The following is a 22,286-nucleotide window of genomic DNA, read 5'->3' as shown; positions in this document are numbered from 1 at the left end:
CAAAGGCAAGATGCGTCAATTGACCAGTTTGTTGCAAGGTGTCGAGACAAAGCTCAAGAAAATGACTTCACAGAGATTGAATTGTAGGAACAGGTTTCAGGCTAGTAATCAAGTCTACTCCACTACAGGCCTTTTAAAAAGACCTGCTAGAAAAGAAGAAAGATGCACTACTGAATGATGGAAGAAAATTTGAAGCCATCATGGCTGGGCACCAACAGTTACAAACACTTGAGGGGGGATGGGGTACAACAACTGGTATGGTAACCAAGGCTGAGAAGTCTGTTAAGCCTTGTGGCAAATGTGGCCCGACTCACCAAATTTGCAGTTGTCTGGCATACCAGCACCACTGCGAGGACATTGGGCAAGGCAGTGCAGAAGGCAGAGTTCAGATACTGCATACAGGAATGGTGGCTGATCACATGCAGAGAGAACGTCTGCAAGACAGGATGGCACACACAACAAAAGCCCAAACAGGTCCATCAGATCAGCAGAGAGATAGATTGTCAGGAGGACATGGAAGAATAATAATGCACTCGTGCGAGGAGTGAGCAAGCATTTGACATAGTATTGGCATGTTGATCCAAATTAACTATCACACAATCTGAGGCATTTGCCATAATCGGGATTTTTTGTCCACAGAAGAGTGGCAGGCACAAGGTCAGAGTAAAAATCCACACCGGAGCAAGTGCAAATATTCTTCCCATCCATATACTGAAGGACATGTACCTAAAGATATGGGAATCTATGGTGCAGCTGTTACGACCAAGGTGGGAGTAATGCACTGTTAATTCAGTCCCACTACTCCACAGGTCACAGCATATCAAGAAAGCTTTTCACCTGCCAAAGAATAGCCAAATTAAACACTTTATTTGTCCCCAGAACAAAGCACACCAAAACCATAGGAACACAAAAAAATAGGAGTGTACTACAGACCTCCAAACAGTCAAAGAGAGACAGAGGAGCAGATATGTAGGCAAATCTCAGAGGTATAAAAATAATAGGGTAACAATAGTAGGGGATTTCAACTTACATAATATCAACTGGGATAGTCTTAGTGTAAGGGTGGAATCCTTAAAATGCATACAGGAGAGCTTTTTGAGCCAGTACGTAGAAAGTCCTACAAGAGAAGGGGCAGTACTGGATCTAATCCTAGAGAATGAAGCTGGACAAGTGGTAGAAGTATCAGTGGGGGAGCATTTCCGGGATAGCGACCATAACTCTAAGATTTAAGGTAGTTATGGAAAAGGACAAATATGATAAAACAGAATCTGGCCAGAGTGGACTGGGAACAGCTAGTTGTAGGAAAGTCTACATCAGACCAGTGGGAGTCATTCAAACAGGAAATAGTGAGGGTTCAGGGCCAACATGTACCCAATAAGGTGAAGGGTAGAACCAACAAGTCCAGGGAACCCTGGATGTCAAGGGATATAGAGGATTGGATACGGAAAAAGAAAAGGAGGCTTATGGCAGATTCGGAGCACTGAAAACAGTGGAGGCACGAGAGGAGTATAGAAAGTGTGGGGGGGGGGGGTACTAAAAAAAATAATTAGGAGAGTGAAGAGGAGACATGAAAAAACACTGGTGGGCAAGATAAAGGAAAATCCCAAGGCGTTTTATAAGTATATTAAGGGCAAGAGGATAACCAGGGAAAGAGTGGGGCCCATTAAGGACCAAAGTGGCAATCTGTTTGTGGAGGACATAGGTGAGGTTTTAAATGATTACTTTGCATCTGTGTTCACTATGGAGAAGGATGATGTAGGTGTAGAGATCAAGGAGGGGGATTGTAATATACTTGAACATATTAGTATTGAAAGGGAGGAAGTATTAGCTGTTTTAGTGGGGTTAAAAGTGGATAAATCCCCAGGCCCAGATGAGATGTGTCCCAGGCTGTTATGTGAGGCAAGGGAGGAGATAGCAGGAGCGCAGACACAAATTTTCAAATCCGTTTTGGCCACAGGAGAAGTGCCAGAGGACTGGAGGACAGCGAATGTGGTACAATTATTCAAGAAAGGTAACGGGGATAAACCAGGTAATTAAAGGTCAGTGAGTCTAACATCAGCGGTTGGGAAAATATTGGAAAAAATTCTGAGGGACAGGATTAATCTCCACTTGGAGAAGCAGCGATTAATCAGGAATAATCAGCATGGCTTTGTCAGGGGGAGATCGTGTCTAACTAACATGATTGAATTTTTCGAGGCGGTGACTAGATGTGTAGATGAGGGTAAAGCAGTTGATGTCGTCTACAAGGACTTCAATAAGGCTTTTGATAAGGTCCCACATGGGAGATTGGTTAAGAAGTTAAGAGCCATGGGATCCAGGGCAATTTGGCAAAGTGGATCCAAGGTTGGCTTAGTGGCAGGAGGCAGAGGGTGATGGTTGAGGGTTGTTTTTGCAAGTGGAAGCCTGTGACCAGTGGTGTACCACAGGGATTGGTGCTGGGAACCTTGCTGTTTGTAGTGTACATTAATGATTTAGATGTGAATATAGGAGGTATGATCAGAAAGTTTGCAGATGACATGAAAATTGGTGGTGTCGTAAATAGTGAGGAGGAAAGCCTTAGAATACAGGTCGATATAGATGGGCGGAGCAGTGGCAAATGGAATTTAATCCTGAGAAGTGTGAGGTGATGCATTTTGGGAGGACTAACAAGGCAAGGGAATATAGAATGCATGGTAGGACCCTAGGAAGTACAGAGGGTCTGAGGGACCTTGGTGTGCTTGTCCATAGATCACTGAAGGCAGCAGCACAGGTAGATAAGGTGGTTAGGATGGCATATGGGATACTTGCCTTTATTAGCCGAGGCATAGAATATAAGAGCAGGGAGGTTATGATGGAGCTGTATAAAACACTAGTTAGGCCACAGCTGGAGTACTGTGTACAGTTCTGGGCACCACACTATAGGAAGGATGTGATTGCACTGGAGAGGGTGCAGAGGAGATTCACCAGGATGTTGCCTGGACTGGAGCATTTCAACTATGAAAAGAGACTGAAAGGGCGAGGGTTGTTTTCCTTGGAGCAGAGAAGACTGAGGGGGGACACAAAATTATACAAAATTATGAGGGGCATTGATAGGTTAGATAGGAAGAGACTTTTTCCCTTAGCGTAGGGGCCAGTAACGGGGGGGCATAGATTTAAGGTAAGGGGCAGGAGGTTTAGAGGGGATTTGAGGAAAAAAATTTCACTGAGGGTGGTTGGAATCTGGAATGCACTGGCTGAAGGGGTGGTAGAGGCAGGAACCCTCAACATTTAAGAATTATTTAGATGAGCACTTGAAACGTCATAACATACAAGGCTACGGGCCAAGTGCTGGAAAATGGGATTCGAATAGTTGGGTGCTTGATGGCCGGCACGGACACAATTGGCCGAAGGGCCTGTTTCTGTGCTGTATAACTCTATGACGCTAGGAGCAGGAGTAGGTCATTCGGCCCCTCAAGCCTGCTCTGCCATTCAATAAGATCTTGGTTGATCTCCCCGATATTTCAAAAATCTATCTACCTCCTCTTTAATTACTTTCAGTGATCTAGCTGCTACAGCTCTCTAGGGTAGAGAATTTCAGACATTCACCATCCTCTGAGAAGAAAGTCCTTCGCATCTCAGTTTTAAATGTGGGTCCCCTTATTCTGTAACTCTGTCCCCTAGTTCGAGATTCCCCCACTAGTGACAACATCCTCTCAACTTCTGCCCTGTCAAGCCCCCTTAGAATCTTGTATGTTTCAATAAGATCACCCCTCATTCTTCCAAACTCTAATGAATAAAGGCCTAACCTGTTTAGCCATCCTTGATAAGTCCACCCCTTCATCCCAGGAATCAGCCTTTCTTTGAACAACAGCAACATTAACTATTTATTACAAAATAAATAATAGGTCTTAACTACTAACGAGATAAATCTATATGTATGAAAACTCCTTCTTCCCTTAACCCTCATGCGCACACACACACATTCATTAAAAAAAAGGTTAACCGAGGAAAAAGGATTTTTTGGTTTACAGCTGCTTCTTAGGAATAGATGGAATAATAAAAATAATTGAGTTTATCAGGTTCTGGTAGGATGTTTTCGGTATGGTGAGGTGTCCCAGAGTCAAATAGTCAGATGCCACTCAGAGTCTCTCCAGGCGAGGTTGATCAATGGTCTGTGATGGTTAGGCTTTCAAGGCAATTTGTCTGCAGCAGGCGTCACACAGGTCCTTCAGCAGGGGTGCAGCAACCGTTCTGCTTGGGTTTTTAAAAAAACAGATGTCTAGCAGTAGAAGCTTTCTTGAGATTTCAGGATCTCCCAAAACATAGGAGGCAGCAGGAACCACTATGGATGTAGGAATTCTTCAGAGACTTGTGGCAATAGGAATCTGCCACCTTTCAAATGCAGAATTCCTTGTCAAGAGATGCAAGTCCCCTTTACAGAGTGAGGTAACCCTTCTCTGGGTCTTTCTCCCTTGCTCCAGGCAGGTCAAAGCAAATATTTCAAATGCCTGCCCTTTGTACAATTCACACACTTTTTAAAGAGTCCAAGGTGAAAAAAGAACCTTCCTGAACATAGTCACATGTCTAAACACAGTGTCTCCCCCTGTCACTCTAAGATGCTCTGAAGAAAGGTCAAACCCCTGTGGTTTCCGTGAAATTGCTGGCTTTCCTGTCCTGGTACAAGTTCAACTTCCTTTCAAGCACCAATAAAGATCAACTGTTGTTATGAACTTCCTTTCAAAACATAGCAGGAATTCCAACTATTTGCAGTTCAGTGTCTACTAAGCAAAAAAAAAATCCTTTTCTCAGTTTTTTAAACACAAGAATTCTAAGTTTTTTTTTTCAATACCAAAACAAAACATGTGTAACACAGCCCACCATGGCGAGGCTGAGTGCCTACAATAGTTCTCCAATTAAATGCATTGGAATGATAACCTTGCAGTGTAGCTATGGGAGCTCCGAATGGCTACCACAAATGTTTTGTAGTGTAGACACAATTGGACCAGCCGTTGCAGGACTTCCAGTATGCCGATGTCTACGGATTGTCACAGAACATGAAGTCAGTAGCATACCGAAGATGGTAGAAAATATCCAGGTCGCGTCTATCAGGTGGGTCCACGTCAAGGTGGACACAAAGGCTGGGGGTTTTGATACAAAGAGGCACTATGACTGGGAGTCTCTCCTCGGGCTTCAGTTTGTTGCAGCAAGTGCCCAGAGGCCAGAGGGATTGCCGATGATTGGTGATGTCGACAGTCATCATTTTTCTACGTTTTCCAAACAAGGGAAGATGAAAACATCATATGACAGGCAAGCAGGACCAGAACTGGCTCGATTGTGAGTAGAACAGAAGGTCAGAGTCCACAATCATGCATCAGGAACTTGGTATCCTACAGAGGTTGCTAGGATATGCAACCAACACAGATCATATGAGGTCCAGACACCCAAGGGTGCGATTCTCAGATTGAACCGAAGTCAACCCAGAGAGTTATATGACAACACTACGTGTAACAACCCTGTGGCATTGCGGACACGTTCATAGACAAGGTCTGAAGATGAACATACAGAGGCTATGAGCACAGAGGAAGAACAAACTAACCAGAGTTGAGTCAACAGATTCTCCAGAGGAGTTGTCTAGATGAGCTCAGCCCTGGGAAGAGGTTTACAATAGCAAGATCAGGATGATAAGCAAACCTCCTCTACATTTTAGAGAGTGTTAAACTTGCTTAATTAATAACTTTTTGTTTTAATTATGTATAGTTAGTCCGAACTGCAACATCATTGTATATTGTACATATGTTTTTATCTTTGAAAAAAAGGGGAATGTGGTGGGATCACCTTAAGAGAACAGCCTGAAGATGTTGTCAATGAAGATCACCAGAGGAAGTGATGTCATGTCACACATGACCAGGGATTAGTGGGTGTAACCTGACAGAGTGAGACATGTGTTGGTGTGCTTGTGTAGTAGCTGTGTATATGTAAATATGTTCTAGTTAAAGTATAATTTTTTTAAAAACATGCATTTTTTGCATGTTAGTTGGAGTCCTGTGAATCTTACCTATAGTTCACATACCAAAGGAACAAGTAATATTACACATGGGACTGTAGCAGAGCATTAATCACTGCCAAGAAGAAAGCAAGATACAAACTGGAAAATAAACATCAATGATAATTAAACACCATAAATAATCTTAAATATTGATAAATGCAACTGAATTCCCAACAAGACTAAATCAAAAAGTAGGTTCCAATATTTTCCAGAGTAGGTCATACATTAATTGCTGAGCTGGATTTTTACCTCAATTACAAATAGATCACAATTTCAATGTGATATTTGTCAAAGTAACAGCTTTAAATAATATTTAAAAATAAGAAATATGGTTAGGGGTCACAATTTGAGTAACTAATAAATGTCCTGAAAAACCTCTGGAAAAACTAAATGCCAGTACAATTTGATCTGATATACTGTGACTAACTTGACTTGATTATTCATTCATAGATCAATCTAGTTAATCATAACTTTTAAAGGCAGCAAATTAATATAGTTTATCAAATTATATTGTTTTACTATCTTTGTGTGAGTCTTAGATAAGTCACAGCAACTGAGAATTTCTTCAGAGGTTCTCCTTATTAGGCACTGTAACTTCAGTAGATCAGCACTAGGCCCAGATAAACCATGTGCTGATCCTACACTGAAGTTAAGATGATGATCGGTAGATTCCACAAGGTAATTTGTGCCAAGCATCTGAACAATTTTCATGATCAAACATGCAACTAACCTGATCCTTTTGGGTACAAGCTTTCTGGGAACCTGTAAGGTCACTTTCAAGTTGAGTAATCTGCTGCTGCAGTTGTACAAGCTCTAGTTTGTGCTTATGTTCGGAGGATGCTACATTCAATTGAAGAGTTTGCAAAGTTTTTTCAAGTTTTTCTACTTCAAGTACATTGTTCTTTTGTTGATCAGAAGATATTGCTATTTCTGCTCTGAGACCAAGTATGGTTTGCTCACATTCTCCAACTTTACGGATTTTTTCATTGCAAACGTTTTGCACCATTTCAAGTTCCTGGTAACCACAAAAGTAAACATGAAAGCACATGGAATACTGGCCATCATCCAATCATGATCTATCCAATTTATTTACTTTCTGAGTAAAGTCCTGCAAGATATGAGAATTAGTACATGCTAGTTAATTATGGGCTATGGGCATCAAATACTTTTTCACATTTCTTAGCAAACATTTCAAATGTTTAATTAATAGGATGATTGTGTAACAACCAGTTACAGATACAAGCCTGCTCATAACCACTATGATAAAATTATTCATATAAGTTGGCTGGGTTGTTTTTGTGAGTGGAAGCCTGTAACCAGTGGTGTACCACAGGGATCAGTAATGGGACCCTTGCTGTTTGTAGTGTACATTAATGATTTAGACCCGAATATAGGAGGTACAATCAGTAAGTTTGCAGATGACATGAAAATTGGTGGTGTCATAAATAGTGAGGAGGAAAGCCTTAGATTACAGGACGATATAGATGGGCTGGTAAGATGGGCGGAGCAGTGGTAAATGGAATTTAATCCTGGAAAGTGTGAGGTGATGCATTTTGGGAGCACTAACAAGGCAAGGGAATATACAATGGATGGTAGGACCCTAGGAAGAACAGAGGGTCAGAGGGACTTTGGTGTGCTTGTCCATAGATCACTGAAGGCAGCAGCACAGGTAGATAAGGTGGTTGGAATGGCATATGGGATACTTGCCTTTATTAGCCGAGGCATAGAATATAAGAGCAGGGAGGTTATGATGAAGCTGTATAAAATGCTGGAGTAATGTGTACAGTTCTGGGCACCACACTATAGGAAGGATGTGATTACACTGGAGAAGGTGCAGAGGAGATTCACCAGGATGTTGCCTGGGCTGGAGCATTTCAGCTATGAAGAGAAACTGAAAAGGCTAGGGTTGTTTTCCTTAGAGCAGAGAAGGCTGAGGGGGGATATGATTGAGGTATACAAAATTATGAGGGGCATTGATAGGTTAGATAGGAAGAGACTTTTTCCCTTAGCAGAGGGGTCAATAACCAGGGGGCATTTCCTTTCCTTTGAAGATTGAAGGTAAGTGACAGGAGGTTTAGAGGGGATTTGAGGAAAAAAATTTTCACCCAGAGGGTGGTTGGAATCTGGAACACACTGCCTGAAGGGATGGTAGAGGCAGGAATCCTCACAACATTTAAGAAGTATTTAGATGAGCACTTGAAATGCCATAGCATACAAGGCTATGGGCCAAGTGCTGGAAAATGGGATTCGAATAGATAGGTGCTTGATGGCCGGCACAGACACGATGGGCCAAAGGGCCTGTTTCTGTGCTGTATAGCTCTATGACTCTATATAGTCAATGTCTGATCCATAAACACAAGACTTATTTAATTAAAAAATTGTCACAGGTGCTCTTTAAAACATTTTTAAATTCGAGGTTGGAATTTGTCCTGGGTGATAGTGAAAACTGGCAACAGTGAATTGGCAGCCGGTTTTACATTCTGCGTTATTTTCAAGATTGGAGTCAATGAAAAAGGAAATGAGGCAAAATGTAAAATGGGCTGCCAATTTGCGATCGCCCATTTTGTTGCTACTGCCCAATGTGAATTTCACCCCCTTAAGTATTTTAATGGGTTTTCGCAATGAATCAATGATATTTCATAGGTCAGACTTTAGGAGTGACAATGGTCTTTGCCAGGAGTCACCTCAGCTTAAGCTGATATCACTTTAATATGAGGCCAGCTTATTTGAACATTTTTCTGCTGCTCCTAGGACATAGCATATTGGGAGTGGCCAGGAGCCAGAAATTTGAGCATCAAACAATTCACAGCTGCTGGCTTCTCACGGAATGCTAGCACTTTTCTGTGATGGGGTGGAGGATAACAAAGGTAGGTTGTCCTAGAAGAAGGCAAGGACCGTCCAGATATCATAATATAGGCCAACATTAAAACATTTTAATCTACATACAGACTGGACGAATCAGATTGGCAAAGATAGCCTGGAAGATGAGTTGATAGAGTGTATTTGGGACAATTTCTTAGAACATTATGGTCCAGTGCCAACCGGGGGCAGGCCATTCTAGACCTGGTACTGTGCAATGAGATAAGATTAATTAATGGCCTCATAGTAAAAGGAGCCTCTAGGCAACAGTGATCATAACATGATAGAATTTCAATTACCCTAATGGGTCAGTTTCGGGTTGACAGGATGTGACTAGTGGAGTGCCACAGGGATCAGTGCTGGGGCCTCAACTATTCACAATCTACATCGATGACTTGGATGATGGGACCAAATGTATGGTAGCTAAATTTGCAGGGGACACAAAGATAGGTAGGAAGGTAAGTTGTCAAGAGGACATAAAGAGTCTACAAAGGGATTTAGATAGGTTAAGTGGGTGGGCAAAAATTTGGCAGATGGGGTATAATATGGAAAACTGTGAAGTTGTCCACTTTGGCAGGAAGAATAGAAAAGCAGATTATTATTTAATTGGAGAAAGACTACAGAACTCTGCGCTGCAGAGGGATCAGGATATTCTGGTACATGAATCACAAAAAATGAGTATGCAGGTGCAATAAGTGATTAGGAAGGCAAATGGAATCTTGTTTATTGCAAGAGGAATAGAATAGAAAAGTAGTTAACTGTTGCTACAGCTGTGCAGGGCCTTAGTGAGACCACATCTGGAGTACTGTGTACTGTTTTGGTCTCCTTACTTAAGAAAGGATAAAATTGCATTAGAAGTCGTTCAGGGAAGGTTCACTTGACTGATTCCTGGGATGAAGGGGTTATCTTATGAGGAAAGGTTGGACAAGTTGGGCCTATTCCCATTGCAGTTTAGAAGAATAAGAGGTGATCTTATTGAAGCATACGATCCTGAGGGGGCTCGACAGGATGGATGCTGGAAGGATGTTTCCACTTATGGGTGAGACTAGAACTAGGGGACACAGTTTAAAAATAAGGGGTCTCCCATTTAAGACGGAGATGAGGAGAACTTTGTCTCTCTGATGGTCGTTAGTCTGTGGAATTCTCTTCTTCAGAGAGCAGTAGAAGTTGGGTCATTGAATATATTCAAGGCTGAGTTAGATAAATTTTTGATAGACAAGGGAGTCAAGTGTTATGGGGGGGGTGGGTGGTGAACAGGAAAGTGGAGTTAAGGCCACATTCAGATCAGCCATGATCTTATCAAATGGTGGAGCAGATTTGGGTGGCCGAATGACCTCCTTCTGCTTCTAATTCATATGTTATGTATGTTCGCATTTTTGTGCTATGGGTCCATACCCACCTAGGACCAGGTTGAAACTATTCAAACTCATTTCATTTAGGACCCTCACAGAGACAAAGAAAAAATACTTTCATCACAACACTGCGCTGGACTCAGATTTAGATGTCAGAGATGAAGGACAATATGCCAACAATCATGTTCATAAAAGAGATATATCAAACAGGTAGAGAAAAAAAGTAGTAGTTTCAAATTGAAACATGGGCTGAATTTTGCCAAATATCAACAAGTCCCGTTGCCGGGACCGAAAGCGGAATGCCACCCCACCTCGGCAGGTGGTAAAACCTGGGGCAATTTAGGATGGCTGGTGCAATCAGAGGGTCAGCAGCTCAGTAGCCTCAGCCCTGGCTACTGCTTGTGGGAGCTAGCCCCAGGGAGAGGGCGCCTTAATGGCAGGGTACCCATGAAGAGAGTTCAGGTAGGTTGGGGAAAGCTGGGGTGTTGTACCGGCATGCTGTTGCCATGAGGGGGACCCTCCATTGGCCATGGAGTGCCCCTAAAGGGGGCTCCCACCCAGAGCCCGCTGGGAGACTGCCCGGTTTCACTGGATGGTCTCTCCACGCAGCGGTGGGCCCTCCTGACGCGGGCAAAATGCCTGCAGAGGGGAAAGTGATCCTTCATTGGCCATTGAAGTAGCACAATTGGTCACCTGGTGGGTGGCTGAGCTGCTAACCTTCCCACTGCTGGCCAGATGTCAGCTCCTCTTCCCCTGCTTTCCTCCACCATTATGCCGGCCCTCCCGCCTCTCAGCCCATTGCCAATGGGCTGGGAAAATTCCAGCTATGTTTTATACTTGTCTGAGAGTTAGCTATATATTATATGGAAGTAGCAACTTCCTGTAGGACAGATAACATCAACTAATTAATCACCTTAAATGTAACAACCATTCTTCTTCAAATTATTATATATCATACAAAAGCAGGGAAGGTAACTTATAAAAGTAGCAAATTTAGACATATACCTGTCATTTAATACATTTTGGCTAGAAGCCATATAAATGTCCCATATCACCTTATCCATGACATTTGGATAATAAGTTACAAGAAATTGCTAGCAATTCAAAAACACATTGAGAGAGGAAAAGAGTAAATAAAAATAATCAAGCTGTTTACTATGTTTAAAGAGCTCCCATTTATTATCCAGATATTTAGTGCAAAACTAACCTTCTGTAAATATCCAGTGTGTGCAGTCTGTGCATCATACTCTTCATTGGAATGACCATGGTTTATTTGATACTGTGTCAAGTCTGATTGGAGTTGTAGTATTGCCTTTTCTTGTTCTGCAATCTAAATAATCATACATTAAAAGGTAGAATTCAATATCACTTATCACAAAGAAAATTTGGGGGGAAAAGATCCAAGGTAGGTTTGTGCATAGATCAGACTACCTGTAAGTATCACACTTACTTCCTATTACACTTCATTACCATGTTTACACTTACAAGGATTCAACTTTTCCTTCAGTCCTAAGATACTAAGAGATACTTCAAAGAAATTATAACTGGTTCGCAGCTCCAAGTGTGGTATAGTGCTTTCTTTAACGGCCAAACTGCAATGCTGTTCCCCTATTATTATCCCCAAGATCCTCCTCCCAGACTTTGCACATTGCAATTTCCCCTTCATATTCCCATATCCTCACATTCCAAGACTTCCACATTTTCAATATGCCACTCCAACATCCTTAAATATCCCCTCCCACTACTATCACACCTATGGTCTACATAAATTAATTTGAAAGTAGTTGTACCTACTCATGACTGCTGCATATTTAATTGAATAATTCCTGTTCATATTATTTCCTCAATGCAATTTAGCAAAGCCATGTTATGTTTGTTCCCTTCATTTCGTTAATAATTTTTAATTCAATCCCCATAGGTTCAAGGTCCACTCCTTTTACTTAACTAATATATTATGCAAGAGTCATTTTTTAGTTTATTTCATTACAGGGATACAATTGGAAATGGCTACTATTTTTATTTAATAAATTTGCAACAAAGCATGGAGAAAATGTCCTAGTGGATTACCATAAAATGATCACTGATTTTATTTCCAATAACCCATTCCATTAAATAAGTCTGTATCCAGTGCCATAACTGTCAGTAATAAGACGACACAGATTTAAGGTAATTTGTAAAAGAACCACAGGCAATATGATGAGAATTTGATTTATGAAGTTAGTTATGTTGATCTGGAATGAAAGGGTGTTGGAAGCAGGTTCAGTAATAACTTTCAAAAGGGAGTTGGATAAATACTTGAGAAGGAAAATTTGCTGGGCTAAGGGGAAAGGGCAGTGAAGGGATTAATTGGCTAGCTCGGCCAAAAAGCTGGCACAGGCACAGTGGCAGAATGGCCTGCTCTGTGCTGTGTCATTCAATGACTCACAGCCCAAATTCATTAACTTTGGAAGAAGCACATTAAAGCATAGAATGATACCCTACTGTGTCACTGTATCACCGACATCCAAATCCCTTTTAAAGTTACTCGTGATTAGAGGTCACCTCAGACCTGTGGAATGTGCATCTTGTGCCATGTGGGAACTCCAAGATGCTTCCCGTGTCCCAGACAACCACAGGTACAGGGAATGTCATCAGCTGGAGGAGCTTGAGCTCAAGGTTTTGGAGCCTGAGCAACAACTGACATCACTGCAATCCATCGGCAAGGAAATGTTTCATGGATAGCACTTTTCAGGAGGTCCTGCGGTTTAAATGAGTGCAGACAGAGGGGGACTGGCTGACAGCCAGACAGACAAAAGAGAGCAGGCAGGTTGTTTAGGAGACCCCTTACACTCTAACCAGTATTTGGTTCTGAAGACTGATGGTGGAGTGGGTTTCTCTGGGGAGTGCAGCCACATAGCACCATGGGTGCTACAGCTGTACACCACAGCTGTACAGGGAGGAAGGAGAAAGGTCAAGACAGTGATAGTTACAGGGGATTCCATAGTTAGTAGATCAGACAGACATTGTTGCCGCCCTGGTTCCAGGGTCAAGTATATTACCGAGCAGCTGCAGAACATTCTGGAGGAGGAGGGTGAACAGCCAGAGTCCATGGTCCATATCGGTAACAATGACAGGTAGAAAAAGGGTTGAGGTCCTGCAGGCAGATTTTAAAGAGTTAGGAAAGAGATTAAGAAGCAGAACCTCAAAGGTAGTAATCTCAGAATTACTCCCATTGCCACACACTAGTGAGTACAGAAATGGGAGGATAGAGCAGATAAATGTGTGGCTGGAGAGATGGTGTAGGAGGGAGAGTTTTAGATTATTGGGGAATTGGGACCAGTTCTGAGGAAGATGGGATCTGTACAGGCCGGACATTTTGCACCTCAACAGGGCCGGGCCGAATATCTTCATGGGTAGATTTGCTAGTGCTATTGGAGAGGGTTTAAACTACCTAGGCAGGGGAATGGGAAGTGGAGCACAGACATGGAAAGGAGAAAAGCAGAGCTGGAAATGAAAGGTAGAAAATTAGCAAGAGAGTTTGAAAGGCAGAGTAAACCAAGGTTAGAAAATCGACAAAAAAGGAGTCCAGTTGTGCTTGATGGTATATATCTAAATGCAAAGAGTATAATGAATAAGGCAGATGAGCTGAGGGCACAGGTTGACAGTGAAAGTATGATTTTCTTTAGCTATTACTGAAACATGGCTTAGAGAGGGGCAGGAATGGCAGCCTAACATTCCGAATTACAAGGTTTTCAGACGAGATAGAGAGGGGGATTAAAAAGGAGGTGGGGTGGCAATATTGATTAAAGAAACAACTACAGCTGTGAAAAGGAATGATATGTTAGTGGGATGATCAAATGAGGCTATATGGGTTGAACTAAGGAACAAAAAAGGGGTAACCGCACTGTTGGGAGTGTACTATGTTGTGTATTGTTAGCGTAGTTCAAGCATTGTTTACAGATGTCTCAGAGCCTTGGTATGGTAAATAGTAACTCATTTGTTTTAAATACATAACTATTTACACTCTCATTAAGCCTGTCCAGCTAACACCTCTCATGATGCTTCAAGCTTCTTCCAAGCCGAATACCCATGTGACAACTATGTCATCATCCCTATAAAGGGAGTCGTTACTCTTACTGTCTCAAACATGAACCATTTCCGACCTTTATACTACATATAATAGACGTCCAAAGAGTCCAAGGGAGATTGAAGTGCAAATTTGTAGGTAAATTTCCCACAAATACATAAACAGTAAGGCAGTAATAGTGGGGGATTTCAATTACCCGAATATTAACTGGGATACAGTCAGTGTAATGGTACAGAGGGAACAGTATTCCTAAATTGCATTCAGAAGAACTGTTTTAGCCAGTATGTAGCAAAGGTGGCAGGCGCATGGAGAGGGGTGGGTGCAATTTTGGATTGAGCTTTAGGGAATGAAGTTGGGCAGGTGGAAGGAGTATCAGTGAGAGAGCACTTCTGTTGTAGTGATCATGATTCAGTTAGATTTAGCATAGTTATGGAAACGAACAAAGATAAAATCAGAGCAAAGATTCTAAATTGGGGGTAGGCCAATTTAGTGGATTGAGAAGCGATTTAGCAAAAGTAGGCTGGAAACAGCTACTTGAAAGTAAATTGGTGTCAGAGCAATGGGAGGCATTCAAGGAGCAGATTCAAGGGGTTCACAAAGCAAAAGGATAGGACAGCCAAATCTAGAGCCCCCTGGATGACGAGGTGCACAGAGGGTAAGATAAGGCAAAAAATGGAAGCTGATGTCAGACACCGAGAGCTTAATACTGCAAAAAGCCTATAAGAAAGTGCAGGGTTGATATTAAAAGGGAAATTATGAAAGCAAAGAGAGGGCATGAAAAAATACTGGCAAGTAAAACCAAGGAAAATCTAACATGTTTTAAAGGTACAGAAAGATCAAGAAGATAACTAAGGAAAGATAGGGCCAATGAGGGACCAAAAAGGTACCTGCGTGTGGAGGAGGAGAATGTGGGTAAGGTTCTGAATAAATACTTAGCGGCTGTCTTCACAAAAGAGGGCGCCGATGATGATGATGTAGGTAAGGAGGAAGAGTGTGAAAAAAAAAAAGCTAGTCTAATGATGGCCATGAAACTATTGTCGATTGTTGTAAAAACCCATCTGGTTCAGTAATGTCCTTTAGGGAAGGAAATCTGCTGTCCTTACCTGGTCTGGCCTACATGTGACTCCAGACCCACAGCAATGTGGTTGACTCTTACATGCCCTCCGAAATGGCCTAGCAAGCCACTCAGTTGTATCTAACCGCTACGAAGTCAGTAAAAAAAGAATGAAAACGGACGGACCAACCGGCATAGACCATGGCAAACCCAGTCCTGTCGACCCTGCAAAGTCCTCCTTACTAACATCTGGGGGCTTGTGCCAAAGTTGGGAGAGCTGTCCCAAAAACTAGTCAAGCAACAGCCTGACATAGTCATACTCATGGAATCATACCTTACAGACAATGTCCCAGACATGGCCATCACTATCCCCGGGTACGTCCTGTCCCACCGGCAGGACAGATCCAGCAGAGGTGGCGGCACAGTGGTATACAGTAGGGAGAGAGTTGCCCTGGGATTCCTCAATATTGACTCCGGACCCCATGAAGTCTCATGGCATCAGGTAAAATATGGGCAAGGAAATTTCCTGCTGATTACCACCTACCGCCCTCCCTCAGCTGATGAATCAGTACTCCTCCATGTTGAACATGACTTGGAGGAAGCACTGGGGGTGGCAAGGGTGCAGAATGTCCTCTGGGTGGGGGACTTCAATGTCCATCACGAAGAGTGGCTCCACTACTGACTGAGCTGGCCGAATCCTAAAGAACATAGCTGCTAGACTGGGTCTGTGGCAGGTGGTGAGGGAACCAACAAGAGGGAAAAACATACTTGACCTCGTCCTCACCAAAATGCCTGCCACAGATGTATCTGTCCATGACAGTATTGGTAGGAGTGACCACTGCACAGTCCTTGTGGAGACGAAGTCCCGCCTTCACATTGAGGATACCGTCCATCGTGTTGTGTGGCACCATCACCGTGCTAAATGGCATAGATTTGGAACAGATCTAGCAATGCAAAACTGGGCATCCATGAGGCGCTGTGGGCTATCAGCAGCAGCAGAATTGTATTCAACCACAATCTGTGACCTCATGGCCCGGCATGTTCCCCCACTCTACCATTATCATCAAGCCAGGAGACCAACCCTGGTTCAATGAAGAGTGCTGGAGGGCATGCCAGGAGCAGCACCAGGTGTCAACCTGGTGAAGCTACAACAGAGGACTACTTGCATGCCAAACTGCATAAGCAGCATGCGATAGACAGAGCTAAGCGATCCCATAACCAATGGATCAGATCTAAACTCTGCAGTCCTGCCACATCCAGCCATGAATGGTGGTGGACAATTAAACAACTAACTGGAGGAGGTGGCTCCACAAATATCCCCATTCTCAATGATGGGGGAGCCCAAGAAATCAGTGTGAAAGATAAGGCAGAAGCATTTGCAACAATCTTCAGCCAGAAGTGCCGAGTTGATGATCCATTTCGGCCTCCTCCTGAAGTCCCCAGCATCACAGATGCCAGACTTCAGCCAATACGATTCACTCCGCGTGATACCAAGTAACGACTGAAGGTACTGGATACTGCAAAGGCTTTGGGCCCTGAAAATATTCCGGCAATAGTACTGAAGACCTGTGCTCCAGAACTTGCCATGCCCCTAGCCAAGCTGTTCCAGTACAGCTACAACACTGGCATCTACCCAGCATTGAGGAAAATTGCCCAGGTATGTCCTGTACACAAAAAGCAGGACAAATCCAACCCGGCCAATTACCGCCCCATCAGTCAACTCTCAATCATCAATAAAGTGATGAAGGGGTCATCAACAGTGCCATCAAGCAGCACTTGCTTAGCAATAACCTGCTCAGTGATGCTCAATTTGGGTTCCGCCAGGGCCACTCAGTTCCTGACCTCATTACAGCCTTGGTTCAAACATGGACGGAAGAGCTGAACACAAGAGATGAGATGTGAGTGACTGCCCTCGACATCAAGGGAGCATTTGACCGAGTATGGCATCAAGGAGCCCTAGCAAAACTGAAGTCAATGGGAATCAGGGGGAAAGCTCTCCGCTGGTTGGAGTCATACCTAATGCAAAGGAAGATGGTTGTGGTTGTTGGAGGTCAATCTTCTCAGCTCCAGGACATCACTGCAGGAGTTCCTCAGGGTCGTGTTCTCGGCCTAACCAGCTTCAGCTGTTTCATCAATGACCTTCCTTCAATCATTAAGTCAGAAGTGGGGATGTTCGCTGATTGCACAATGTTCAGCACCGTTAGTGACTCCTCAGATACTGAAGCAGTTTGTGTAGAAATGCAGCAAGACGTGGACAATATCTAGAGTTGGGCTGATAAGTGGCAAGTAGCATAGGAACATAGGAACAGGAGTAGGCCATTCATGGCTGATCCGTGGCCTAACTCCATATATCTGCCTTTGGCCATATCTCTTAATATCTTTGCTTAACAAAAATTTATCTATCTCAGATTTAAAATTAACAACTGTTCAAGCTTCAACTGCTGTTTGTGGGAGAGAGTTCCAAACCTCGACCACCCTTTGTGTGAAGAAGTGCTTCCTAACATATCTCCTGAACAATCTGGTCCTAATTTTTAGACTATGCCTCCTAGTTTTAGAATCTCTAACCAGTGGAAATAGCTTATCTTTATCGAGCCTGTCTTTTCCTGTTAATATCCTGAAGTCTTCAATCAGATAACCCCTTAACCTTCTAAATTGTAGTGAAAACAGGTCTAATTTTTGTAATCTCTCCTCGTAACTTAACCCCTGTAGTCCAGGTATCATTCTTGTAAACCTACGTTGCACTCCCTCCAAGGTGTGGTGCCCAGAACTGCTCACAGTACTCCAAGTGGGGTCTAACCAGAGTTTTGTACAGCTGCAGCATAACCTCTGTCTTTATAATCCAATCCTCTAGATATAAAGGCTAGCATTCCATTAGCCTTTTTGATTATTTTCTGCACTTGCTCATGGCATTTTAAAGATCTATGCACCTGAACCCTCAAGTCTCTTTGAACATCCAATGTACTTAACCGCCACACAAGTGACAGGCAATGACCATTTCCAACAAGAGAGAATCGAACCATCTCCCCTTGTCATTCAATGGCATTACCATCACTGAATCCCCCACTATCAACATCCTGGGGCTATCATTGTCCAGAAACTGAACTTCAGTAGCCAGATAAATACCGTGGCTACAAGAGCAGGTCAGAGGCTAGGAATCCTGCGGCGAGTAACTCACCTCCTGACTCCTTAAAGCCTGTCCACCATCTACAAGGCACAAGTCAGGAGTGTGATGGAATACTCTCCACTTGCCTGGATAGGTGCAGCTCCAACAACACTCAAGAGGCTCGACACCATCCAGGACAAAGCAGCCCGCTTGATTGGCATCCCCTCCACAAACATTCACTCCCTCCACCACCGACGCACAGTGGCAGCAGTGTGTGCCATCTACAAGATGCACTGCAGCAACGCACCAAGGCTCCTTCGATAGCACCTTCCAAACCCGTGACCTCTACCAACTAGAAGGACAAGGGCACCAAATGCATGGGAAGACCACCACCTGCAAGTTCCCTACCAAGTCACACACCATCCTGACTTGGAACTATATCGCCGTTCCTTCACTGTCGCTGGGTCAATATCCTGGAACTCCGTTTCTAAAAGCACTGTGGGTGTACCGAACCAAAATGGACTGCAGCGGTACAAGAAGGCAGCTAACCACTACCTTCTCAAGGGCAATTATGGATGGGAAATAAATGGTGGCAAAACCACCAACGCCCACATCCCACGCATGAATAAATAAAAACTGGATTGGCTAAACATTGTAAGAGAGGAAGTATTATAGCATTTGATGTCTTTAAAAGTAGATATATTGCCAGATGAAATATATGTGGGCGGCGCAGTGGCGCAGTGGTTAGCACCGCACCCTCACAGCTCCAGCGACCCGGGTTCAATTCTGGGTACTGCCTGTGTGGAGTTTGCAAGTTCTCCCTGTGTCTGCGTGGGTTTTCTCCGGGTGCTCCGGTTTCCTCCCACAAGCCAAAAGATTTGCAGGTTGGTAGGTAAATTGGCCATTATAAATTGCCCCTAGTATAGGTAGGTGGTAGGGAAATATAGGGACAGGTGGGGAAGTGGTAGGAATATGGAATTAGTGTAGGATTAGTATAAATGGGTGGTTGATGGTCGGCACAGACTCGGTGGGCTGAAGGGCCTGTTTCAGTGCTGTATCACTAAACTAAACTAAAACTAAACTAATCCCAGCTTGTTAAAAGAAGCAAGGGAGGAATTTGTGGAGTTGCTGACCATCATATTTCAATCCTCACACCGTATTCACACCTAATCTGTACTAATGCTTTGTCTTTCAACACACCATTAACATATTGTTTGCCTTTGCTCCGTGACCTTTTGGTCAGCTATGTGGCCTGGTCCAATCTGCACCTTTTCTTTTGTTATCTCTTGCCCCACCCCCACCTCAACTTGCTTATAATCTGTGACTTTTCTAATATTTGTCAGTTCCGAAGAAGGGTCACTGACCCGAAACGTTAACTCTGCTTCTCTTTCCACAGATGCTGCCAGACCTGCTGAGTGATTCCAGCATTTGTTTTTGTTTCAGATTTCCAGCATCCGCAGTATTTTGCTTTTATATTTCAATCCTCCCTGGCTGCAAGAGTGGTGCCAGAGGACTGGAAGACTGCCAACATTTACTGTTGTCTAAAAAGGGAGGGAGGGATAATCCGAGTAATTATAGACAAGTTACTTAACTTTGGTTGTGGGTAAATTATTGGAATCAATTCTGAGGGACAGTGTAAACCTTCAATTAGAAAGGCATAGATTAGACAAGGAAAGTCAGCATGGATTTGTGAAGGCAAGGTCATGTCCGAATAACTTGATTACATTTTTTGAGGAGGTAACAAGTAGCGTTGGTGAGGGCAGTGTGGTGAATGTAGTCTACATGGATTTTAGCAAGGTTTTTGACAAGGTCCAACATGGTAGGCTGGCCAAAAAAGTAAAAGCCCTTGGGATCTAAGGGAGAGTGACAAATTGGATCCAAAACTGGCTTAGTGGCAGAAGCCAAGGGTAATGGTTGACATGTGTTTTTGCGACTGGAAGGCTGTTACCAGTGGGGTTCTGCAGGGCTCAGTACTCAGTCTCTTGCTTTCTGTAGTTTATATTACTGACTTAGACTCAAATGTAGGGGCCATGATAAAGAAGTTTGTGGAAGATACAAAAATTTGTTGTGTGGTTGTCAGCGAGGAGAAAAGCTTTAGACTTATTTTTTATTCGTTCATGGGATGTGGGTGTTGCTGGCTGGGACAGCATTTATTGCCCATCCCTAATTGCCCTTGAGAAGGTGGTGGTGAGCTGCCTTCTTAAACTGCTGCAGTCCATGTGGGGTAGGTACACCAACAGTGCTGATAGGAAGGGAGTTCCAGGATTTTGATCCAGCGACAGTGAAGGAACAGCGGTATAGTTCCAAGTCAGGATGGTGTGTGCCTTGGAAGAGAACTTGCAGGTGGTGGTGTTTCTATGCATCTGCTGCAATTGTCCTTTTATGTGGTAGAGGTCGTGGGTTTGGAAGGTGCTGTCTAAGGAGCCTTGGTGCATTGCATTTTGTAGATGGTACACACTGCTATCACTGTTTCTTCGGTGGTGGAGGGAGTGAATGTTTGTGGATGAGGTGCCAATCAAGCGGGTTGCTTTGTTCTGGATGGTGTTGAGCTTCTTGAGTGTTGTTGGAGCTGCACTCATCCAGACAAGTGGAGAGTATTCCAGCACACTCCTGACCTGCGCCTCGTCGATGGTGGACAGGCTTTGGAGAGTCAGGAGGTGAGTTACTCGCCGCAGGATTCCTAGCATCTGACCTGCTCTTGTAGCCACGGTATTTATGTGGCTACTCCAGTTCAGTTTCTGGTCAATGGTAACCCCAGGATGTTGATAATGGGGGATTCAGTGATGGTAATGCCATTGAATGACAAGGGGAGATGGTTAGATTCTCTCTTGTTGGAAATGGTCATTGCCTGGCATTTGTGCGGCGCAAATGTTATTTGCCACTTGTCAGCCCAAGCCTGGAGATTGCCCAGGACTTGCTGCATTTCTGCACAGACTGCTTCAGGAGTCACGAATGGTGCTGAACATTGTGCAATCATCAGCAAACATCCCCACATCTGACCTTATGATTGAAGGAAGGTCATTGATGAAGCAGCTGAAGATGGTTGGGCCTAGGACACTACACTGAGGAACTCCTGCAGTGATGTCCTGGAGTTCAGTTGATTGACCTTCAACAACCACAACCATCTTCCTTTGCGCTAGGTATGACTCCAACCAGCGGAGAGCTTTCCCCCTGATTCCCATTGACTCCAGTTTTGCTAGGGCTCCTTGATGTCGTACTCAGTCAAATGCTCCTTTAAAGTCAAGGGCAGTCACCCTCTCCTCACCTCTTGAGTTCAGCTCTTTTGTCCATGTTTGAACCAAGGTTGTAATGAGGTCAGGAGCTGAGTGGCCCTGGCGGAACCCAAGCTGAGCCTCACTGAGCAGATTATTGCTGGATAAGTGCCGCTGGATAGCAACGTTGATGCCACTTTCCATCACTTTACTGATGATTGAGAGTAGACTGATGGGGCGGTAAATGGCTGGGTTGGACTTGTCCTGCCTATTGTGCACAGGACATATCTGGGCAACTTTCCTCAATGCCATGTAGATGCCAATGTTGTAGCTGTACTGGAACAGCTTAGACTGCAGGAAGATATAGATGGTCTGGTCAGTTGGGCAAAAGATTGGAAAATGGAATTAAATCTATTTTGGAAGGTGCAACAAGGCAAGAGAAGACACGATAAATGGGAGGATACGGAATAGCGTGGAGGAACGGAGGAACCTTGGAATATATGTTCACAGATCCTTAAAAGGTAGCAGGACAGGTCAGTAAGGTGGTTAGAAAGGCGCAGGGCATGCTTTCCTTTAGTAGCTGAGACAAGGAATGTAAGAACAGAGAGGTTATCCTAGAACTGCAGACAACACTAG

The 22,286-nt window shown here is 43.7% G+C and overlaps 1 protein-coding gene across 7 annotated transcripts in view; it reads right to left on the bottom strand.

Moving 5' to 3' along the window:
- LOC137370043 (polyamine-modulated factor 1-binding protein 1-like) overlaps positions 1–22,286 on the bottom strand; it is a 719,669-nt gene that overhangs the window by 296,636 nt on the left and 400,747 nt on the right. For all 7 annotated transcript variants that reach the window (XR_010975068.1, XM_068032077.1, XM_068032078.1 and 4 more), the window contains 2 exons: positions 11,423–11,545; positions 6,735–7,019 (listed from right to left, as the gene is read on the bottom strand). Coding sequence is in view for 6 of the 7 variants with exons in the window: in XM_068032077.1 (XP_067888178.1) it covers positions 6,735–7,019; positions 11,423–11,545 (408 nt within the window). In the remaining variant the exon portion in view is untranslated. The remainder of the gene's footprint in view (positions 1–6,734; positions 7,020–11,422; positions 11,546–22,286) is intronic.

Source organism: Heterodontus francisci, chromosome 5 (assembly GCF_036365525.1).
Source record: "Heterodontus francisci isolate sHetFra1 chromosome 5, sHetFra1.hap1, whole genome shotgun sequence".
NCBI lineage: Eukaryota > Metazoa > Chordata > Chondrichthyes > Heterodontiformes > Heterodontidae > Heterodontus > Heterodontus francisci.
The sequence above is the reverse complement of the archived record's forward strand: the minus strand, read 5'-3'. Positions and strand labels throughout refer to the sequence as shown.